At 44.8% G+C, this 18,707-nt stretch overlaps 1 protein-coding gene across 2 annotated transcripts in view; it reads left to right on the top strand.

Annotated features, from left to right (window-relative positions):
- LOC139407391 (ryanodine receptor 3-like) overlaps nucleotides 1-18,707 on the top strand; it is a 270,933-nt gene that overhangs the window by 189,171 nt on the left and 63,055 nt on the right. Inside the window, exons 52-66 of one of the 2 annotated variants that reach the window (XM_071151137.1) lie at nucleotides 617-786; nucleotides 4,163-4,383; nucleotides 4,688-4,778; nucleotides 6,034-6,174; nucleotides 12,603-12,766; nucleotides 13,004-13,082; nucleotides 13,837-13,926; nucleotides 14,503-14,637; nucleotides 14,746-14,817; nucleotides 15,367-15,442; nucleotides 16,311-16,434; nucleotides 17,620-17,735; nucleotides 17,843-17,910; nucleotides 18,024-18,145; nucleotides 18,511-18,560. In XM_071151137.1, coding sequence (XP_071007238.1) covers nucleotides 617-786; nucleotides 4,163-4,383; nucleotides 4,688-4,778; nucleotides 6,034-6,174; nucleotides 12,603-12,766; nucleotides 13,004-13,082; nucleotides 13,837-13,926; nucleotides 14,503-14,637; nucleotides 14,746-14,817; nucleotides 15,367-15,442; nucleotides 16,311-16,434; nucleotides 17,620-17,735; nucleotides 17,843-17,910; nucleotides 18,024-18,145; nucleotides 18,511-18,560 — 1,719 coding nt within the window. The remainder of the gene's footprint in view (nucleotides 1-616; nucleotides 787-4,162; nucleotides 4,384-4,687; nucleotides 4,779-6,033; nucleotides 6,175-12,602; nucleotides 12,767-13,003; nucleotides 13,083-13,836; nucleotides 13,927-14,502; nucleotides 14,638-14,745; nucleotides 14,818-15,366; nucleotides 15,443-16,310; nucleotides 16,435-17,619; nucleotides 17,736-17,842; nucleotides 17,911-18,023; nucleotides 18,146-18,510; nucleotides 18,561-18,707) is intronic. The other variant, XM_071151138.1, reaches the window with a different exon arrangement.

Genomic DNA, 18,707 nt, shown 5'->3' on the forward strand with positions numbered 1-18,707 from the left:
CCTCCTCCTCCTCTATCTCCTCCTCCTTCTCCTCCTCTACCTCCTCCTCATCTTCCTCTTCCTCCTCCTCTATCTCCTCCTCTACCTCCTCCTCTTCCTCCTCTACCTCCACCTCTATCTCATCCTCTACCACCTCCTCTTCCTCCTCTATCTCTTCCTCTTCCTCCTCTACCACCTCCTCTACCCCCTCCTCTATCTCCTGTTCCTCCTCTACCTCTTCCTCTTCCTCCTCTACCACCTCCTCTACCCCCTCCTCTATCTCCTCCTCTACCCCCTCCTCTATCTCATCCTCTACCTCCTCCTCTACCACCTCCTCTTCCTCCTCTACCACCTCCTCTACCTCCTCCTCATCTTCCTCTTCCTCCTCCTCTACCTCCTCCTCTACCTCCTCCTCCTCTTCCTCCTCTATCTCCTCCTCTACCTCCTCCTCTACCCCCTCCTCTTTCTCCTCTACCTCCTCCTCTATCTCCTCCTATACCTCCTCCTCATCTTCCTCTTCCTCCTCCTCTACCTCCTCCTCTTCCTCCTCTATCTCCTCCTTTTCCTCCTCTATCTCCTCCTCTACCTCCTCCTCTACCCCCTCCTCTTCCTCCTCTACCTCCTCCTCCACCCCCAGACGGTAGTGTGACAGAGCCAGACATGTCGGCTAGTTTCTGTCCGGACCACAAGGCCCCCATGGTGTTGTTTCTGGACCGTGTGTACGGCGTGGAGGACCAGAGCTTTCTGCTACACCTGTTGGAGGTGGGCTTCCTGCCTGACCTCCGCGCCTCCGCCTCCCTGGACACGGTGAGTAGGAGAGACAAATCAATCTATCAGTCCTTCTGTCAGTAAACCAGTCAGTGAGCCAGTCAATGAGTCAGTCACTCAGTGAACCAGTTAGTCAGTCAGTGAACCAGTCAGTGAATAGGTCAATGAGTAAGTCACTCAGTCACTCAGTGAAGCAGTCAGTGAAACAGTCAATCAATGTAGCAGTCAGTCATTCAGTGAGTCAGCCAGCAAGTCAGTCAGTGAACTATTCAGCCAGCCAGCAAGTCAGTCAGTGAACTAGTCAGTCAGCCAGCAAGTCAGTCAGTGAACTAGTCAGTCAGCCAGTCAGTGAACCAGTCAGTCAGCCAGTCTGTGAACCACTCATCCAGTCAGCCAGCCACTCAGTCAGTGAACCAGTCAGTCAGTCAGTTAGTCAGTAAGCCAGTCAGTCAGCCAGGCAGTCAGTGAACCAGTTAGTCAGTGAGTGAACCAGTCAGTCAGTTAGTCAGTCAGTGAACCAGTCAGTGAGTGAACCAGTCAGTCAGTTAGTCAGTCAGTGAACCAGTCAGTGAATGAACCAGTCAGTCAATCAGTCAGTCAGTGAACCAGTCAGTGAGTCAGTGAAGCAGTTAGTCAGTGAGTGAACCAGTCAGTCAGTGAGCTAATAGGTGTGAGTAGGAGTGAGCCTTCATTCAGTCTGTCGTCGGTCTGTCAGTCAGTCAATGAGAAAACACAGCAAACATTCATATATCAATCAACCAATCAATCAATATATGTATTAATTAATCCTCTCCCCATAGTGTGTACTGACTTCTTGTATGTGTAACAAAATGTTTATCAAAATACTCTACTGACAACAATCACAGAGTTGATGAGTTGTTATTTTGACTGGATAAATATTGACTGCTGTTTCTCCATGTGAATCAAGTTAAATGAGGATCCACCACAACAAACTTCTCTCTGATGTATTTGAGAAAAGTCTGTTGGATCTCATGGTCTTTTTTACTCATCGTCCTCTGAAGAGGGAGATAAAACTGCTCTCATCCCAGCTCTGTCTTGTCCTGAGGGAGAGGAGTAGTATTCCCCATGCTGACACAGAGGCTGTAGCCATGGGAGACCTCTGTAATTGCATCTACCCATAATCCTTTGGGAGAGAGAGAGAGAGAAAGTGATGCTGACAGTCCCCATTTATCTCAATACCTGCTACAACAGTCTACTTTAGGAATATAATCTAACTGTGGCTTTAGGAATATAATCTAACTCACAGGGGGAACCAAACAGTCTGCCTTAGGGGTCACCGAGACCTCGGGGTTATCATCTGACTCACAGCGGGAACCAAACAGTCTGCCTTAGGGGTCACCGAGACCTCGGGGTTATCATCTGACTCACAGCGGGAACCAAACAGTCTGCCTTAGGGGTCACCGAGACCTCGGGGTTATCATCTGACTCACAGCGGGAACCAAACAGTCTGCCTTAGGGGTCACCGAGACCTCGGGGTTATCATCTGACTCACAGCGGGAACCAAACAGTCTGCCTTAGGGGTCACCGAGACCTCGGGGTTATCATCTGACTCACAGCGGGAACCAAACAGTCTGCCTTAGGGGTCACCGAGACCTCGGGGTTATCATCTGACTCACAGCGGGAACCAAACAGTCTGCCTTAGAGGTCACCGAGACCTCGGGGTTATCATCTGACTCACAGCGGGAACCAAACAGTCTGCCTTAGGGGTCACCGAGACCTCGGGGTTATCATCTGACTCACAGCGGGAACCAAACAGTCTGCCTTAGGGGTCACCGAGACCTCGGGGTTATCATCTGACTCACAGCGGGAACCAAACAGTCTCTTGATGTATGGTTGTGTACTTCACGTGCTGAGATTCTCTCTAATAGTTGTTTATAGTGGTTAGTAGTTTGTTTACAGTGGTTGGTTGTTGTTTACAGTGGTTGGTTGTTGTTTACAGGGGTTAGTAGTTTGTTTACAGTGGTTAGTAGTTGTTTACAGTGGTTGGTTGTTGTTTACAGAGTTTAGTTGTTTGTTTACAGTGGTTAGTAGTTGTTTACAGTGGTTAGTTGTTGTTTACAGTGGTTAGTTGTTGTTTACAATGGTTAGTAGTTGTTTACAGTGGTTAGTCATGGTTTACTACTGTTGGTTACAGAGGTTAGTAGTTGTTTACAGTGGTTAGTCATTGTTTACTACTGTTGGTTACAGTGGTTAATTGTTGTTTACAGGGGTTAATAGTTGTTTACAGTGGTTAATAGTTGTTGGTTACAGTGGTTAGTAGTTGTTTACATTGGTTAGTGGTTGTTGGTTACAGTGGTTAGTTGTTGTTTACAGTGGTTAGTGGTTGTTGGTTATAGTGGTTAGTAGTTGTTGGTTATAGTGGTTAGTAGTTGTTGGTTACAGTGGTTAGTGGTTGTTGGTTACAGTGGTTAGTAGTTGTTTACATTGGTTAGTGGTTGTTGGTTACAGTGGTTAGTTGTTGTTTACAGTGGTTAGTGGTTGTTGGTTATAGTGGTTAGTAGTTGTTGGTTATAGTGGTTAGTGGTTGTTGGTTACAGTGGTTAGTAGTTGTTTACATTGGTTAGTAGTTGTTGGTTACAGTGGTTAGTAGTTGTTGTTTACAGTGGTTAGTAGTTGTTGGTTATAGCGGTTACTAGTTGTTGTTTACAGTGGTTAGTTGTTGTTTACAGTGGTTAGTTGTTGTTTACAGTGTTTAGTTGTTTGTTTACAGTGGTTAGTTGTTGTTTACAGTGTTTAGTTGTTTGTTTACAGTGGTTAGTTGTTGTTTACAGGGGTTAGTTGTTGTTTACAGTGGTTAGTTGTTGTTTACAGTGGTTAGTTGTTGTTTACAGGGGTTAGTTGTTGTTTACAGTGGTTAGTTGTTGTTTACAGTGGTTAGTTGTTGTTTACAGTGGTTAGTTGTTGTTTACAGGGGTTAGTTGTTGTTTACAGTGGTTAGTTGTTGTTTACAGTGGTTAGTTGTTGTTTACAGGGGTTAGTTGTTGTTTACAGTGGTTAGTTGTTGTTTACAGTGGTTTGTAGTTGTTGTTTACAGTGGTTTGTAGTTGTTGTTTACAGTGGTTAGTTGTTGTTTAAAGTGGTTAGTTGTTGTTTACAGTGGTCAGTCAGTCACCAACCGTTGGTCTTGGAAAGCTATTGGGTTGGCAGGCTTTTCTTTCAGCCCAGCTCTAATGATTCGTTGTTAAGCTGAACCGGCTGGGTTTGTGCTAGGTTGGAACACATAACCACCTGTAGTTGTCCAGATCCAGTAGTTTGTGGGCACTGTATTGATGCTTTAGGGAGAAACTGAGCAATAAATAAACCTACTCAAAGGATTTGAGTCAAGAAATCCAGTGTTGGTGATGGCCACTGGTCTATCCGCTCTCATTCATGTAATTCTGTCCCTTGGCTCTAGGATGTGTTAAGCACCACAGAGACCGCTCTGGCCATGAACAGGTACATCGGTTCGGCCCTGCTTCCCCTGCTGACCAGGTGTGCTGACCAGTTCTCGGGCACGGAGCACTACGCAGCGCTCATTGACTCTACCCTCCACACTATCTATCGGCTGTCCAAGGGACGCTCCCTCACCAAGGCCCAAAGAGACTCTATCGAGGAGTGTTTGCTTGCCATCTGCAAGTAAGTATTAACAAAGACTCACACCATGTTATGAACCTCTCAGTTCTCTAAAACCCCTCCGTGGACCTCTAAGGCCGTGCTGATGCCCTGGAGTCTCCTGTAACTATTGGGTTTTCAGTTGTCGACCAATATGTAGCTGTGGTAGCTTTTGGTCAAAGCTAGGGTTGCAAAATTCCAATAATTTTCACAAAATTCACTGGTTTTCCAGAATTACTAGTCAGAGTATTATATTCCAACCTGAGATATCCTCATATTTGACTGTATGTGTCAATCACATGTTTCTCTTCCCCCTGCTGCCCTACAGACATCTGCGCCCTTCCATGATGCAACAGCTGCTGAGACGTCTGGTGTTCGATGTTCCCCTGCTGACAGAGTACTGCAAGATGCCACTCAGGGTAAGATCCCATTCTCACAGAGTACTTACTGCAAGATGCCACTCAGTGTAAAGATCCCATTCTCACAGAGTACTGCAAGATGCCACTCAGGGTAAGATCCCATTCTCAAAGAGTACTGCAAGATGCCACTCAGGGTAAGATCCCATTCTCAGAGAGTACTGCAAGATGCCACTCAGGGTAAGATCCCATGCTCACAGAGTACTGCAAGATGGCACTCAGGGTAAGATCCCATTCTCACAGAGTACTGCAAGATGCCACTCAGGGTAAGATCCCATTCTCAAAGAGTACTGCAAGATGCCACTCAGGGTAAGATCCCATTCTCACAGAGTACTGCAAGATACCACTCAGGGTAAGATCCCATTCTCACAGAGTACTGCAAGATGCCACTCAGGGTAAGATCCCATTCTCACAGAGTACTGCAAGATGCCACTCAGGGTAAGATCCCATTCTCACAGGGTACTGTAAGGGGCCTGTCAACACTAGCCCCCCCCTTGTTGTTATGGGTGATAACAGCTCGGTTGACACCCCTAGCCTCCCTCCCTCCTCTCCCTCCCTCTCTCCCTCCTCTCCCTCCCTCCCTCCCTCCTCTCCCTCCCTCCTCTCCCTCCCTCTCTCCCTCCTCTCCCTCTCTCCCTCCTCTCCCTCCTCCTCTCCCTCCCTCCCTCCCTCCCTCCCCCCTCCCTCCTCTCCCTCCCTCTCTCCTCTCCCTCCCTCTCTCCCTCATCTCCCTCCCTCCGCTCACATAAACAAGAAGTCTTCACTTCCCCTCTTCATCTCAGTTTCTTCTAGTTGTAGTTTCCTGTCTCTCTCTTTCCCCTGGGTGGGGGGGGGGGGGGCTGATATACTGTAGGTGTGACCTCTGTCTGATGACACATCTGTCTCACTCCTAGCTGATAACACGGTATCTAGTTCAAGTACATTCCGAGTACATACTGTACATAGAAAATTCATTTAAACAGGAACCAGACTTTTACCTTCATGTACGTTCATTTACAGAATCTTAATAGGATATTGACGTGAATACTTGACTTCCAGCAGTTTGGAAGAACACAGGGGTACAAATACCTGAATTTAGCATCAGTGGGATGGAGATATGTTAACTCTTTTTCAGAATTTATTTCCTCCAACTTCTGACCACCCACCACCAAAACGATTCATCTTAATTTCCTCTCATCATCTTACTTTCCGCTAGTAGCTACTACCTGGAAGGGTTTCAGCAGCGGGATACGGACTTCTCCTTTTGTGTTTCCTCCAGCTGCTGACTGAACACTATGAGCAGAGCTGGAAGTACTACTGTCTTCCCTCGGGGCTGGGGAGCTCCGGCATGGCCTCAGAGGAAGAACTGCTGCTCACCAAAAAACTCTTCTGGGGAATATTCGACTCGCTCTCAACAAAGGTATGGATGATACTGTTATGTGTAATCTACAGACCCTTTGTTCTCCCTCAGGACTGCTTTTACAGCGCCTTCGGAAAGTATTCAGACCTCTTGACTTTTTCCACATTGTTTTTACGTTACAGCCTTATTCTAAAATTGATTAAATTGTTTTTTTCCTTCATAAATCTACACACAATACCCCAAAACTGCAATATTACATTTATATACGTATTCACACCCCTTACTCAGTACTTTGTTGAATCACCTATGGCAGAGATTACAGCATCGAGTCTTCTTGGGTATGGCACTACAAGCTTGACACACCTGTATTTGGGGAGTTTCTCCCATTCTTCTCTGCAGATCCTCTCAAGCTCTGTCAACTTGGATGGGGAGCTTTGCTGCACAGCTATTTTCAGGTGTCTCCAGAGATCGGGTTCAAGTCCGGGCTCTGGCTGGGCCACTCAAGGACATTCAGAGACTTGTCCCGAAGCCACTGCTGCATTGTCTTGGCTGTGTGCTTAGGGTCGTTGTCCTGTTGGAAGGTGAACCTTCACCCTAGTCAGAGGTCCTGAGCACTCTGGGGCAGGTTTTCCTCAAGGATCTCTCTGTACTTTGCTCTTTGCTCTTTGCCTCGATCCTGACTAGTCTCCCAGTTCCTGCCACTGAAAATCATTCCCAAAGCATGATGCTGCCACAAGCATGCTTCACTGTAGGGATGGTGTCAGGTTTCCCCCAGACGTGACTCTTGGCATTCAAGCCAATAGTTCAATCTTGGTTTCATCAGACCAGATAATCTTGTTTCTTATGGTCTGAGAGTCTTTAGATGCCTTTTGGCAAACTCCAAGTGGACTGTCATGTGCCTTTTCCTGAAGAGTAGCTTCCGTCTGGCCAGCTCTGGGAAGAGTCTTGGTGGTTCCAAACTTCTTCCATTTAAAAATGATGGGACCATCAATGCTGCAGAAATGTTTTGGTACCCTTCCCCAGATCTGTGGCATGACACAATCCTGTCTTGGAGGTCTACAGACAATTCCTTCGACCTCATGGCTTGGTTTTTGCTCTGACATGCACTGTCAACTGTGGGACCTTATATAGACAGGTGTGTGCCTTTCCAAATCATGTCCAATCAATTTAATTTACTACAGGTGAACTCCAATCACGTTGTAGAACTGTCTCAAGGATAATCAATGGAAACAGGATGCACCTGAGCTAAATTTCAAGTCTCATAGCAAAGGGTCTGAATACTTATGTAAATAAGGTATTTCTGTTTTAGAATTTTAATACATTTGCATTCAGTCATTATGGGGTATTGTGTGTAGATTGCTGATGATTTGTATTTATTTAATACATTTTAGAATAAAGCTATAACATTACAAAATGTGGAAAAAGTCAAGGAGTCTGAATACTTTCCGAAGGCACTTTGTATAATGCTAATGGAGGCTTAAAGTCTTACGGTACATTACTTTATGTCTGACTGGTTTACATCTAAAAAACATCAGTTATAATCCTGAGCCCAAAACAATTCTTACAATATCAGGCGCGGGCTGAATATTTATTTTTCATGCCACGAAAGGGCCCGGATCCTGGCAAATAGGTCCCTGCTCAATTTAATCACTGTGTGTTTTAAGAAACCTGTCTTTCCAGGTGTGTTTTAAGAAACCTGTCTTTCCAGGTTCAGTAACTGTTGTTCTGTTTCCAGGTTCAGTAACTGTTGTTCTGTTTCCAGGTTCAGTAACTGTTGTTCTGTTTCCAGGTTCAGTAACTGTTGTTCTGTTTCCAGGTTCAGTAACTGTTGTTCTGTTTCCAGGCTCAGTAACTGTTGTTCTGTTTCCAGGTTCAGTAACTGCTTTTCTGTTTCCAGGTTCAGTAACTGTTGTTCTGTTTCCAAGTTCAGTAACTGTTGTTCTGTTTCCAGGTTCAGTAACTGTTGTTCTGTTTCCAGGTTCAGTAACTGTTGTTCTGTTTCCAGGTTCAGTAACTGTTGTTCTGTTTCCAGGTTCAGTAACTGTTGTTCTGTTTCCAGGTTCAAGTTCTGTTTGACTGAGGCTTTTATTATGACTGAGTTTTTTTTTAAATCACCAGAGTCTGAGTGTGTCTCTCTAGGAAGCAGAAGAGAGAGAGAGACTGTGAACAGAGCTAAAGTGTGGCTGAAATATTAATAATTTATGAGAATGTGACAGATCACTGCTCTCTGGCTCTGCAGAGTGTTTCTGCTCTCTCTCTCTGTCTCTATCTCTTTGTCTGTCTCTCTCTCTCTTTCTTTCTGTCTGTCTGTCTGTCTGTCTGTCTGTCTGTCTGTCTGTCTGTCTGTCTGTCTGTCTTTCTTTCTTTCTCTATTTTTCTCTCTCTCTCTTCCTTGTTATGCTCCCCTCTCTCCCTGCAGGAGCAGACATGTCCTCTTTTGACCCAACTACCCATGTCTAAGAGAGCAGGAGATATTATGGCGCCGGAGGGAATGGCTGCTGTTTTACGGGCTCCTAACCAACTGTGCTATTTTGTTTGTTTTTTCACATTGTTCATAACTTATTTTGTACATAAAGTTGCTGCTACCGTCTCTTATGACCGAAAAGAGCTTCTGGACATCAGAACAGCGATTACACACCTTAAACTGAAAAATATTTTTTCTTTAATGAGTCCGACGCAAAGGATATACTGCTTTCCGGAGACCAGGCCTAAATCCCTGTCATTCTCGTGAAGAAAAGGCAGAGATACAGAGGGAGAAGGTCAGGGTGCCTTGTGAGGATTCAGAGGCGAGTGAGTAAATCACCACTACCACCGGTTCTATTGGCCAACGTGCAATCACTGGAGAATAAATTGGATGATCTATGGTTGAGACTATCCTACCAACGGGACATTAAAAACTGTAATATCTTATGTTTCACAGAGTCGTGTCAGCACGATGACATGGATAATATAGAGCTGACGGGGTTTTCCACGCATCAGCGTGACGAGGGACGGGGGTGTGTGTCTTGTTGTCAATAACTGCTGGTGCGCAATGTCTAATTTTAAAGAAGTCTCGAGGTATTGCTCACCTGAGGTAGAGTACCTCATGATAAGCTGTAGGCCACACTATCTACCAAGAGAGTTCTCATCTATATTATTCGTAGCCGTCTGTTTACTACCACAAACCAAGGCTGGCATTAATAAGACCGCACTCAACGAGCTGTATAAGGCCATAAGCAAACAAGAAAATGCTCATCCAGAGGCAGCACTCCTAGTGGCCGGTGACTTTAATGCAGGCAAACTTAAATCCATTTTACCTAATTTCTACCAGCATGTCACATGTGCAACCGGAGAAAAAACTTGAGACCACCTTTACTCCACACACAGAGACGCGTACCAAGCTCTCCCCCGCCCTCCATCTGGCAAATCTGACCATAATTATATCCTCCTGATTCCTGCTTACAAGCGAAAACTAAAGTTGGAAGAACCAGTGACTCGCTCAATACGGAAGTGGACAGATAAATCGGACACTACGCCACAGGACTGTTTTGCTAGCACAGATTGGAATATGTTCTGGGATTCTTCCAATGGCATTGTCTTCATCAATAAGTGCATCGACGACGTTGTCACCACAGTGACCGTACGTACATATCCCAACCAGAAGCCATGGATTACAGGCAACAGCCGCTCCGAACTAAACACAAGAGATGCCGCTTTCAAGGAGAGAGACACTAATCTGTAAACTTATAGAAATCCAGCTATGTCCTCAGACAAACCATCAAACAGGCTAAGCGTCAATACAGGACTAAAATTGAATCCTACTACAACAGCTTCGATACTCGTCGGATGTGGCAGGGCTTGCAAGCTATTACGGACTACAAAGGGAATCCCAGCCGCGAGCTGCCCAGTGACGCAAGGCTACCAGACGAGCTAAATGCCTTTTATGCTCGCTTCGAGGCAAACAACACTGAAACATGCATGAGAGCACCAGCTGTTCCAAACAACTGTGTGATCACGCTCTCCGTAGCCAATGTGAGTAAGACCTTTAAACAGGTCAACATTCACAAGGCCGCTTGCCCAAACGGATTACCAGGGAATGTACTCAGAGCATGCACAGATCAACTGGCAAGTCTTCACTGACATTTTCAACCTCTCCCTGACCAAATCTGTAATACCTACATGTTTCAAGCAGACCACCATAGTCCCTGTGCCCAAGTAGCACTCACGTCAGGACCTATATACTAGGCGGTGTCAGAGGAAGGCCCAAAAAAATTGTCAAAGACTCCAGTCACCCAGGTCATAGACTGTTCTCTCTGCTACTGCACGGCAAGCGGTACCGGAGCTCCAAGTCTAGGTCCAAAAGGCTCCTTAACAGCTTCTACCCCCCCAGCCATAAGACTGCTGAACAATTAATCAAATGTTCACCCGGACCATTTACATTGACCCCCCCCCCCCCCCCCTTTGTTTTGTACACTGCTGCTATTCACTGTTTATTATCTATGCATAGTCACTTCACCCCCACCTACATGTACAAATTACCTCTACTAACCTGTACCCCCACTCACTGACTCGGTACCGGTAACCCCTGTATATAGTTTATTTATTGTTCTGTAATTTTATTATCTAACTTAGTTTATTTAGTAAATATTTTCTTAACTCTATTTCTTGAACTGCAGTGTTGGTTAAGGGCTTGTAAGTAAGCATTTCACGGTAAGATCGACACCTGTATTCAGCACATATGACAAATAAAGTTTGATTTAATTTGACAGAGAGAAAAGAAAGGGAGAAAGTGACAGACAGTCTGAAGGACTTTCTAATGACTGTTTGTTACCTCAACCCTCTGTTTGTCTCCACTCTGTCTCTGTTTGTCTCCACTCTGTCTCCACTCTGTCTCTGTTTGTCTCCACTCTGTCTCCCCCTGTCTCCACTCTGTCTCCACTCTGTCTCTGTTTGTCTCCACTCTGTCTCCACTGTCTCTGTTTGTCTCCACTCTGTCTCTGTTTGTCTCCACTCTGTCTCCACTCTGTCTCTGTTTGTCTCCACTCTGTCTCCCCCTGTCTCCACTCTGTCTCTGTTTGTCTCCACTCTGTCTCCACTCTGTATCTGTTTGTCTCCACTCTGTCTCCACTCTGTCTCTGTTTGTCTCCACTCTGTCTCTGTTTGTCTCCACTCTGTCTGCCCCTGTCTCTGTTTGTCTCCACTCTGTCTCCACTCTGTCTCTGTTTGTTTCCACTGTCTCTGTTTGTCTCCACTCTGTCTCTGTTTGTCTCCACTCTGTCTGCCCCTGTCTCTGTTTGTCTCCACTCTGTCTCTGTTTGTCTCCACTCTGTCTCCACTCTGTCTCTGTTTGTCTCCACTCTGTCTCCACTCTGTCTCTGTTTGTCTCCCCCTGTATCTGTTTGTCTCCACTCTGTCTCCACTCTGTCTCTGTTTGTCTCCACTCTGTCTCTGTTTGTCTCCACTCTGTCTGCCCCTGTCTCTGTTTGTCTCCACTCTGTCTCCACTCTGTCTCTGTTTGTTTCCACTCTGTCTCTGTTTGTCTCCACTCTGTCTCTGTTTGTCTCCACTCTGTCTGCCCCTGTCTCTGTTTGTCTCCACTCTGTCTCTGTTTGTCTCCACTCTGTCTCCACTCTGTCTCTGTTTGTCTCCACTCTGTCTCCACTCTGTCTCTGTTTGTCTCCACTCTGTCTCTGTTTGTCTTGTCTTGGTTACCTCACCCACTGTTTCTGTTGGTTACCTCACCCCCTGTCTCCCTGTCTCTGTTTGTTACCTCACCCACTGTCTCCCCCTGTCTCTGTTTGTTACCTCACCCACTGTCTCCCCCTGTCTCTGTTGGTTACCTCACCCACTCTCTGTTGGTTACCTCACCCACTGTCTCCCCCTGTCTCAGTTGGTTACATCACCCACTGTCTCCCCCTGTCTCTGTTGGTTACCTCACCCACTGTCTCCCCCTGTCTCAGTTGGTTACATCACCCACTGTCTCCCCCTGTCTCTGTTGGTTACCTCACACACTGTCTCCCTGTCTCTGTTTGTTACCACACCCACTGTCTCCCCCTGTCTCTGTTGGTTACCTCACCGACTGTCTCCCCCTGTCTCAGTTGGTTACATCACCCACTGTCTCCCCCTGTCTCTGTTGGTTACCTCACACACTGTCTCCCTGTCTCTGTTTGTTACCACACCCACTGTCTCCCCCTGTCTCTGTTGGTTACCTCACCGACTGTCTCCCCCTGTCTCTGTTTGTTACCTCACCCACTGTCTCCCCCTGTCTCTGTTGGTTACCTCACCCACTGTCTCCCTGTCTCTGTTTGTTACCTCACCCACTGTCTCCACCTGTCTCTGTTGTCTCCCCTCTGTCTTCCCCATACAGAAGTTTGACTCTGACCTGTTCAAGACTGCCATGGCCTGTCTGAGTGCCATTTCTCTGTCTTCCCTATACAGAGGTTTGACTCTGACCTGTTCAAAACTGCCATGGCCTGTCTGAGTGCCATTTCTCTGTCTTCCCTATACAGAAGTTTGACTCTGACCTGTTCAAGACTGCCATGGCCTGTCTGAGTGCCATTTCTGGGGCATTACCGCCTGACTATATGGATGCCAGCCCCGGTGTCATCCTGGAGAAGCAGGCGTCTGTGGACAAACACGGCAACTTCGACCCCAAACCCATCAACACTGCCAAGTGAGTGGCCTGGGACAGAGAGAGGGTTTTGACATAGAATAGCTCTTATTGAAACCCTTGCAAGGTGAATTACCCTAATTATCACACCAAGGTCAGGATCCACAGAACACACAGCCTCATGACAGCACCATGTACTAAAAGATGGGAGCAGAGGGAGACTAGCCCTACTGCACTAGATGTCTAGGTTGTATTAAAATGAAGGACTAACATTGGTGTCTGTCTCCTCCTTCTTTCTAGTATCTCCCTTCCAGAGAAACTGGACTACATCGCCAACAAGTTTGCAGAGCATTCACACGTCAAATGGTCCTCAGAGAAGGTACTGTAACCTCAACAACTAGGTTCAAACGCTGCCTTTCCTGTGTAAGAGTCTGAATGTAAGGTCTTTACATGGCCTAACTTCTAGACTAACATGGCCTAACTCCTAGACTAACATGGCCTGACTCCTAGACTAACATGGCCTGACTCCTAGACTAACATGAACTAACTCCTAGACTAACATGGCCTGACTCCTAGACTAACATGGCCTAACTCCTAGACTAACATGGCCTGACTCCTGGACTAACATGAACTAACTCCTAGACTAACATGGCCTAACTCCTAGACTAACATGAACTAACTCCTAGACTAACATGGCCTGACTCCTAGACTAACATGGCCTAACTCCTAGACTAACATGGCCTGACTCCTGGACTAACATGAACTAACTCCTAGACTAACATGGCCTAACTCCTAGACTAACATGGCCTAACTCCTAGACTAACATGACCTGACTCCTGGACTAACATGAACTAACTCCTAGACTAACATGGCCTAACTCCTAGACTAGCATGGCCTAACTCCTAGACTAACATGGCCTAACTCCTAGACTAACATGGCCTAACTCCTAGACTAACATGGCCTAACTCCTAGACTAACATGGCCTAACTCCTAGACTAACATGGCCTAACTCCTAGACTAACATGGCCTAAATCCTAGACTAACACGGCCTAACTCCTAGACTAACATGGCCTAACTCCTAGACTAACATGGCCTAACTCCTAGACTAACATGTTTTAACTCTTGATCTACAGGTGACAGCGGGATGGAAAATGGGAGAGTGCGTAGATGATGATGCCAAAACTCACCCTCTGCTGAAGCCTTACAAGTCACTGAGTGAGAAGGTACTGTTGACATTATAACCCTAATCTGTCACTCAGTGTGAAGGTACTGTTGATACTATAACCCTAATCTGTCACTCAGTGTGAAGGTACTGTTGACATTATAACCCTAATCTGTCACTCAGTGTGAAGGTACTGTTGATACGATAACCCTTATCTGTCACTCAGTGAGAAGGTATTGTTGATACTATAACCCTGATCTGTCACTCAGTGTGAAGGTACTGTTGACATTATAACCCTAATCTGTCACTCAGTGTGAAGGTACTGTTGACATTATAACCCTAATCTGTCACTCAGTGTGAAGGTACTGTTGACATTATAACCCTAATCTGTCACTCAGTGTGAAGGTACTGTTGACATTATAACCCTAATCTGTCACTCACTGTGAAGGTACTGTTGACATTATAACCCTAATCTGTCACTCAGTGAGAAGGTACTGTTGATACTATAACGCGAAACTCAGAATCCAGAAACACATTTTCTCCGCAGTAGCTACTGTAGCTAGCTAACAATCTGTCACGAGAGACTGATTGAAAGGGTGATTTACTGTACATTGTGTGGCTGTGTCTGTGTTTGTAGGAGAGGGAGACGTACCGCTGGCCAGTGAAGGAGTCTCTAAGGAGTATGTTAGCTTTGGGCTGGAACATGGAGAGGACCAAGGAGGGAGAGGCCATGTTAATCAGGAAACAAAGCAAGATCTCAGAGTCCACTCAGGTAGTGTGGTTGTGTATATATACTGTACGTTGAATGGCTAACATTTCCCACATCAATATCACCGATGTTTATTTAATGATTCATTGTATTATCTTTTAATGTTGACAGGACAACGATAACGAATTCATCCCTGAACCACCACTGGATCTGAACAATATTACTCTATCCAGAGAGTTGCAGGTTGTTGTCATGGAACAATTGCTATGTTTTTATGTTGTTATTGAACAATGTTCTCCAGAATGTTTTACCCTGTAACAAGTCATGAAGTCATGATGTAATGTAACATCTGATGGCATGCTACTAAGCAGGTACCGTGTGCTGTGGGCCATGGGTAGTGCTCTGCACTCTACACCAGGCCTGGGTTCACATGCTATTGGAATTTGTTGTGCTTTGTTTGAGGATACACTTTTCCAATGAGAAAAAAATAAGAAAAATCCCAAAAGTACTAACCCCGCCCACCTGCCAATCCAGGAAAGGCTAAAGCAAACGCTCAGAAGTATTTGGAAGATTTAAAATAGTATTGGATCTCAGGTCTGCTGTAGTTCTGGGGTTTCCCCACCTCGGTCCCTCCTTTCTCCGGGTGCACGTGCACGTGCACAGCTGATTCAAATAACAACTCGTCAAGCTTTGGACTGAGTTTAGGAAACCCTACCTGTAGTAGCTTCATCATGACACATCCAAAACACAGACTGTTTTCATGTCCGCGTGTGTGTGTGTTCCCCCTTGTAGGGGATGGTGGAGGTAGTAGCAGAGAACTACCACAACATCTGGGCCAAGAAGAAGAAGGCTGAGCTGAGTAGTAAAGGTGAGTAGTCAGCCAAAAACCAGGGATAATGCATGCTAAATGTATGTGTGGGAAGTGTATGTTAATGTTTATGTAAGATGTAGGCATACATATACAGTGGGGCAAAAAAAAAGTATTTAGTCAGCCACCAATTGTGCAAGTTCTCCCACTTAAAAAGATGAGAGAGGCCTGTAATTTTCATACACTTCAACTATGACAGACAAAATTAGAAAAAAAAATCCAGAAAATCACATTGTAGGATTTTTAATGAATTTATTTGCAAATTATGGTGGAAAATAAGTATTTGGTCAATAACAAAAGTTTATCTCAATACTTTGTTATATACCCTTTGTTGGCAATTATTTTATTATTTTAAAGGCTAATTGATCATTAGAAAACCATTTTGCAATTATGTTAGCACAGTTAAAAACTGTTGTCCTGATTAAAGAAGCAATAAAACTGGCCTTCTTTGGACTATTTGAGTATCAGGAGCATCAGCGTTTGTTGGTCCGATTACAGGCTCAAAAATGGCCAGAAACAAATAACTTTCTTCTGAAACTCATTAGTCTATTCTTGTTCTGAGAAATGAAGGCTATTCCATGCGAGAAATGGCCAAGAACCTGAAGATCTCGTACAACGCTGTGCACAATGCAAATTAATTACTTAAAAATCATACAATGGGATTTTCTAGATTTTTGTTTTAGATTCCGTCTCTCACAGTTGAAGTGTACCTATGATAAAAAAAATTACAGATCTCTACATGCTTTATAAGTAAAACCTGGAAAACCTGCAAAATCGGCAGTGTATCAAATACTTGTTCTCCCCACTGTATATACTGTATGTTTGTGAAAGTGTAATCACTGTTTGATGTGTTTGCTGTCTGTCTCAGGAGGAGGCAGCCACCCATTGCTAGTGCCCTATGACACTCTGACAGCCAAGGAGAAATACAGAGACAGAGAGAAGGTTCAGGATCTCTTTAAATTTCTTCAGATCAATGGATACACTATCACCAGGTCAGACTCTCCCCCTAACTATCTCACCGTATACTGCATCTGTCTGTTACCACAGAGGACATGAAACCAATCAGTTAATCAATCAGTCCTTCACTGTTTCTTACATTCTGTCATGTCTTGTTCAGTGGGCAACTGAATGTTTTGAAATGAAAGAGATGCCACCTGAACTTCAATTCCATTGAGAAGAAATGCTTTGAAAATGTTTCTCCTGTTTGTGCCTGAAGATTCAGATCAAAATCACCTGTTTACTGTATTACAGTGATCAGCTGACTGAAACAGTAATCAGCTGACTGAAACAGTAATCAGCTGACTAACACAGTAATCAGCTGACTAACACAGTAATCAGCTGACTAAAACAGTAATCAGCTGACTAAAACAGTAATCAGCTGACTGAAACAGTAATCAGCTGACTAACACAGTAATCAGCTGACTAACACAGTAATCAGCAGACTAACACAGTAATCAGCAGACTAACACAGTAATCAGCAGACTAACAGAGTAATCAGCTGACGAACACAGTAATCAGCAGACTAACACAGTAATCAGCTGACGAACACAGTAATCAGCAGACTAACACAGTAATCAGCAGACTAACAGAGTAATCAGCTGAAGAACACATTAATCAGCAGACTAACACAGTAATCATTAGACTAACACAGTAATCAGCTGACTAACAGAGTAATCAGCTGACTAACACAGTAATCAGCTGACTAACACAGTAATCAGCTGACTAACACAGTAATCAGCTGACTAACAGAGTTATCAGCTGACTAACACAGTAATCAGCTGACTAACACAGTAATCAGCTGACTAACACAGTAATCAGCTGACTAACACAGTAATCAGCTGACGAACACAGTAATCAGCTGACTAACAGAGTAATCAGCTGACTAACACAGTAATCAGCAGACTAACACAGTAATCAGTAGACTAACACAGTAATCAGCAGACTAACACAGTAATCAGCTGACTAACACAGTAATCAGCTGACGAACACAGTACTCAGCTGACTGAAACAGTAATCAGCAGACTAACACAGTAATCAGCTGACTAACACAGTAATCAGCTGACTAACACAGTAATCAGCTGACTAACACAGTAATCAGCTGACGAACACAGTAATGACTACTGTTTTAGTCAGATCAATGAAGTTCTATTGTGTCTTATCTTATGGATGTTCTGCAGAGGCCTGAAGGACGTGGAGCAAGACTCATCATCCATGGAGAAGAGGTTTGCTTACACGTTCCTCAAGAGGTTGCTGAAGAATGTGGACTCGGCTCAGGAGTTCATCGCCCACCTAGGTGAGTCCACTCAGACATTTGATGAATATGCTTTGAAATATGGGATTGAGAATTTAGTTAAGTGTCTAGTTTAAATTGTATACGTCTTTGAACCTTGGTTTTTCCAGAGGCCATGGCCACCAGCGGAAAGACAGACAAATCGCCTCACGATCAGGAAATCAAGTTCTTCGCCAAGGTATGTATGTACAGTCTTTTAACAATAGACAGGAAATTAATTGTAGACTCTGTGGAATAAGGTCTCTAAGCTCTGCCTTGATTCACCCCTTCTCCTCCCAACCTGCCCAATAGGTGCTGCTACCTCTCATAGACATGTACTTTAAGAACCACAGCATGTACTTCCTGTCCTCGCCCAGTAAGAACCTGAGCAGCAGTGGCTACGCCTCTAACAAAGAGAAGGAGATGATCACCAGGTAAGGTACCAGTAGCGGACACACTGGTGAACTCTGAACTGCAGTCTGATCTCAACACAGAATCCCCAGCCACAGTTTTCTAATGAGAGTCAATTATTCATAGACACTTCCAATTGACCTGAGAGGATCAGATAGGTGTAAGCTATATGTAGGAAATCTCACCTAGCCTGGTGTCTAGGGAAGGTAGTTATAGATTGATTTCAGACTGGGCACTACAATACACGTGAAACTTGTGAACAATTTTTTTCTTGTTTTCCTCAGTTTGTTTTCTTTTTCTCTCCTATATTTATATGTTTATTTCATTGCCTTTCCTCTCCTATATTTATCTGGTTATTTCATTGCCTTTCCTCTCCTATATTTTACAGCCTGTTCTGTAAGATGGCAGCTCTTGTCAGACACAGGATTTCCCTCTTTGGTAAGGACCTCGGTCAATGCCTTCACCAGTGTGCCAATGCCTTTACCAGTGTGGCAATGCCTTCACCAGAGTGTCAATGCCTTTACCAGTGTGTCAATGCCTTTACCAGTGTGTCAATGCCTTCACCAGTGTGTCAATGCCTTCACC

Source organism: Oncorhynchus clarkii, chromosome 4 (genome assembly GCF_045791955.1).
Source record: "Oncorhynchus clarkii lewisi isolate Uvic-CL-2024 chromosome 4, UVic_Ocla_1.0, whole genome shotgun sequence".
Lineage (NCBI taxonomy): Eukaryota > Metazoa > Chordata > Actinopteri > Salmoniformes > Salmonidae > Oncorhynchus > Oncorhynchus clarkii.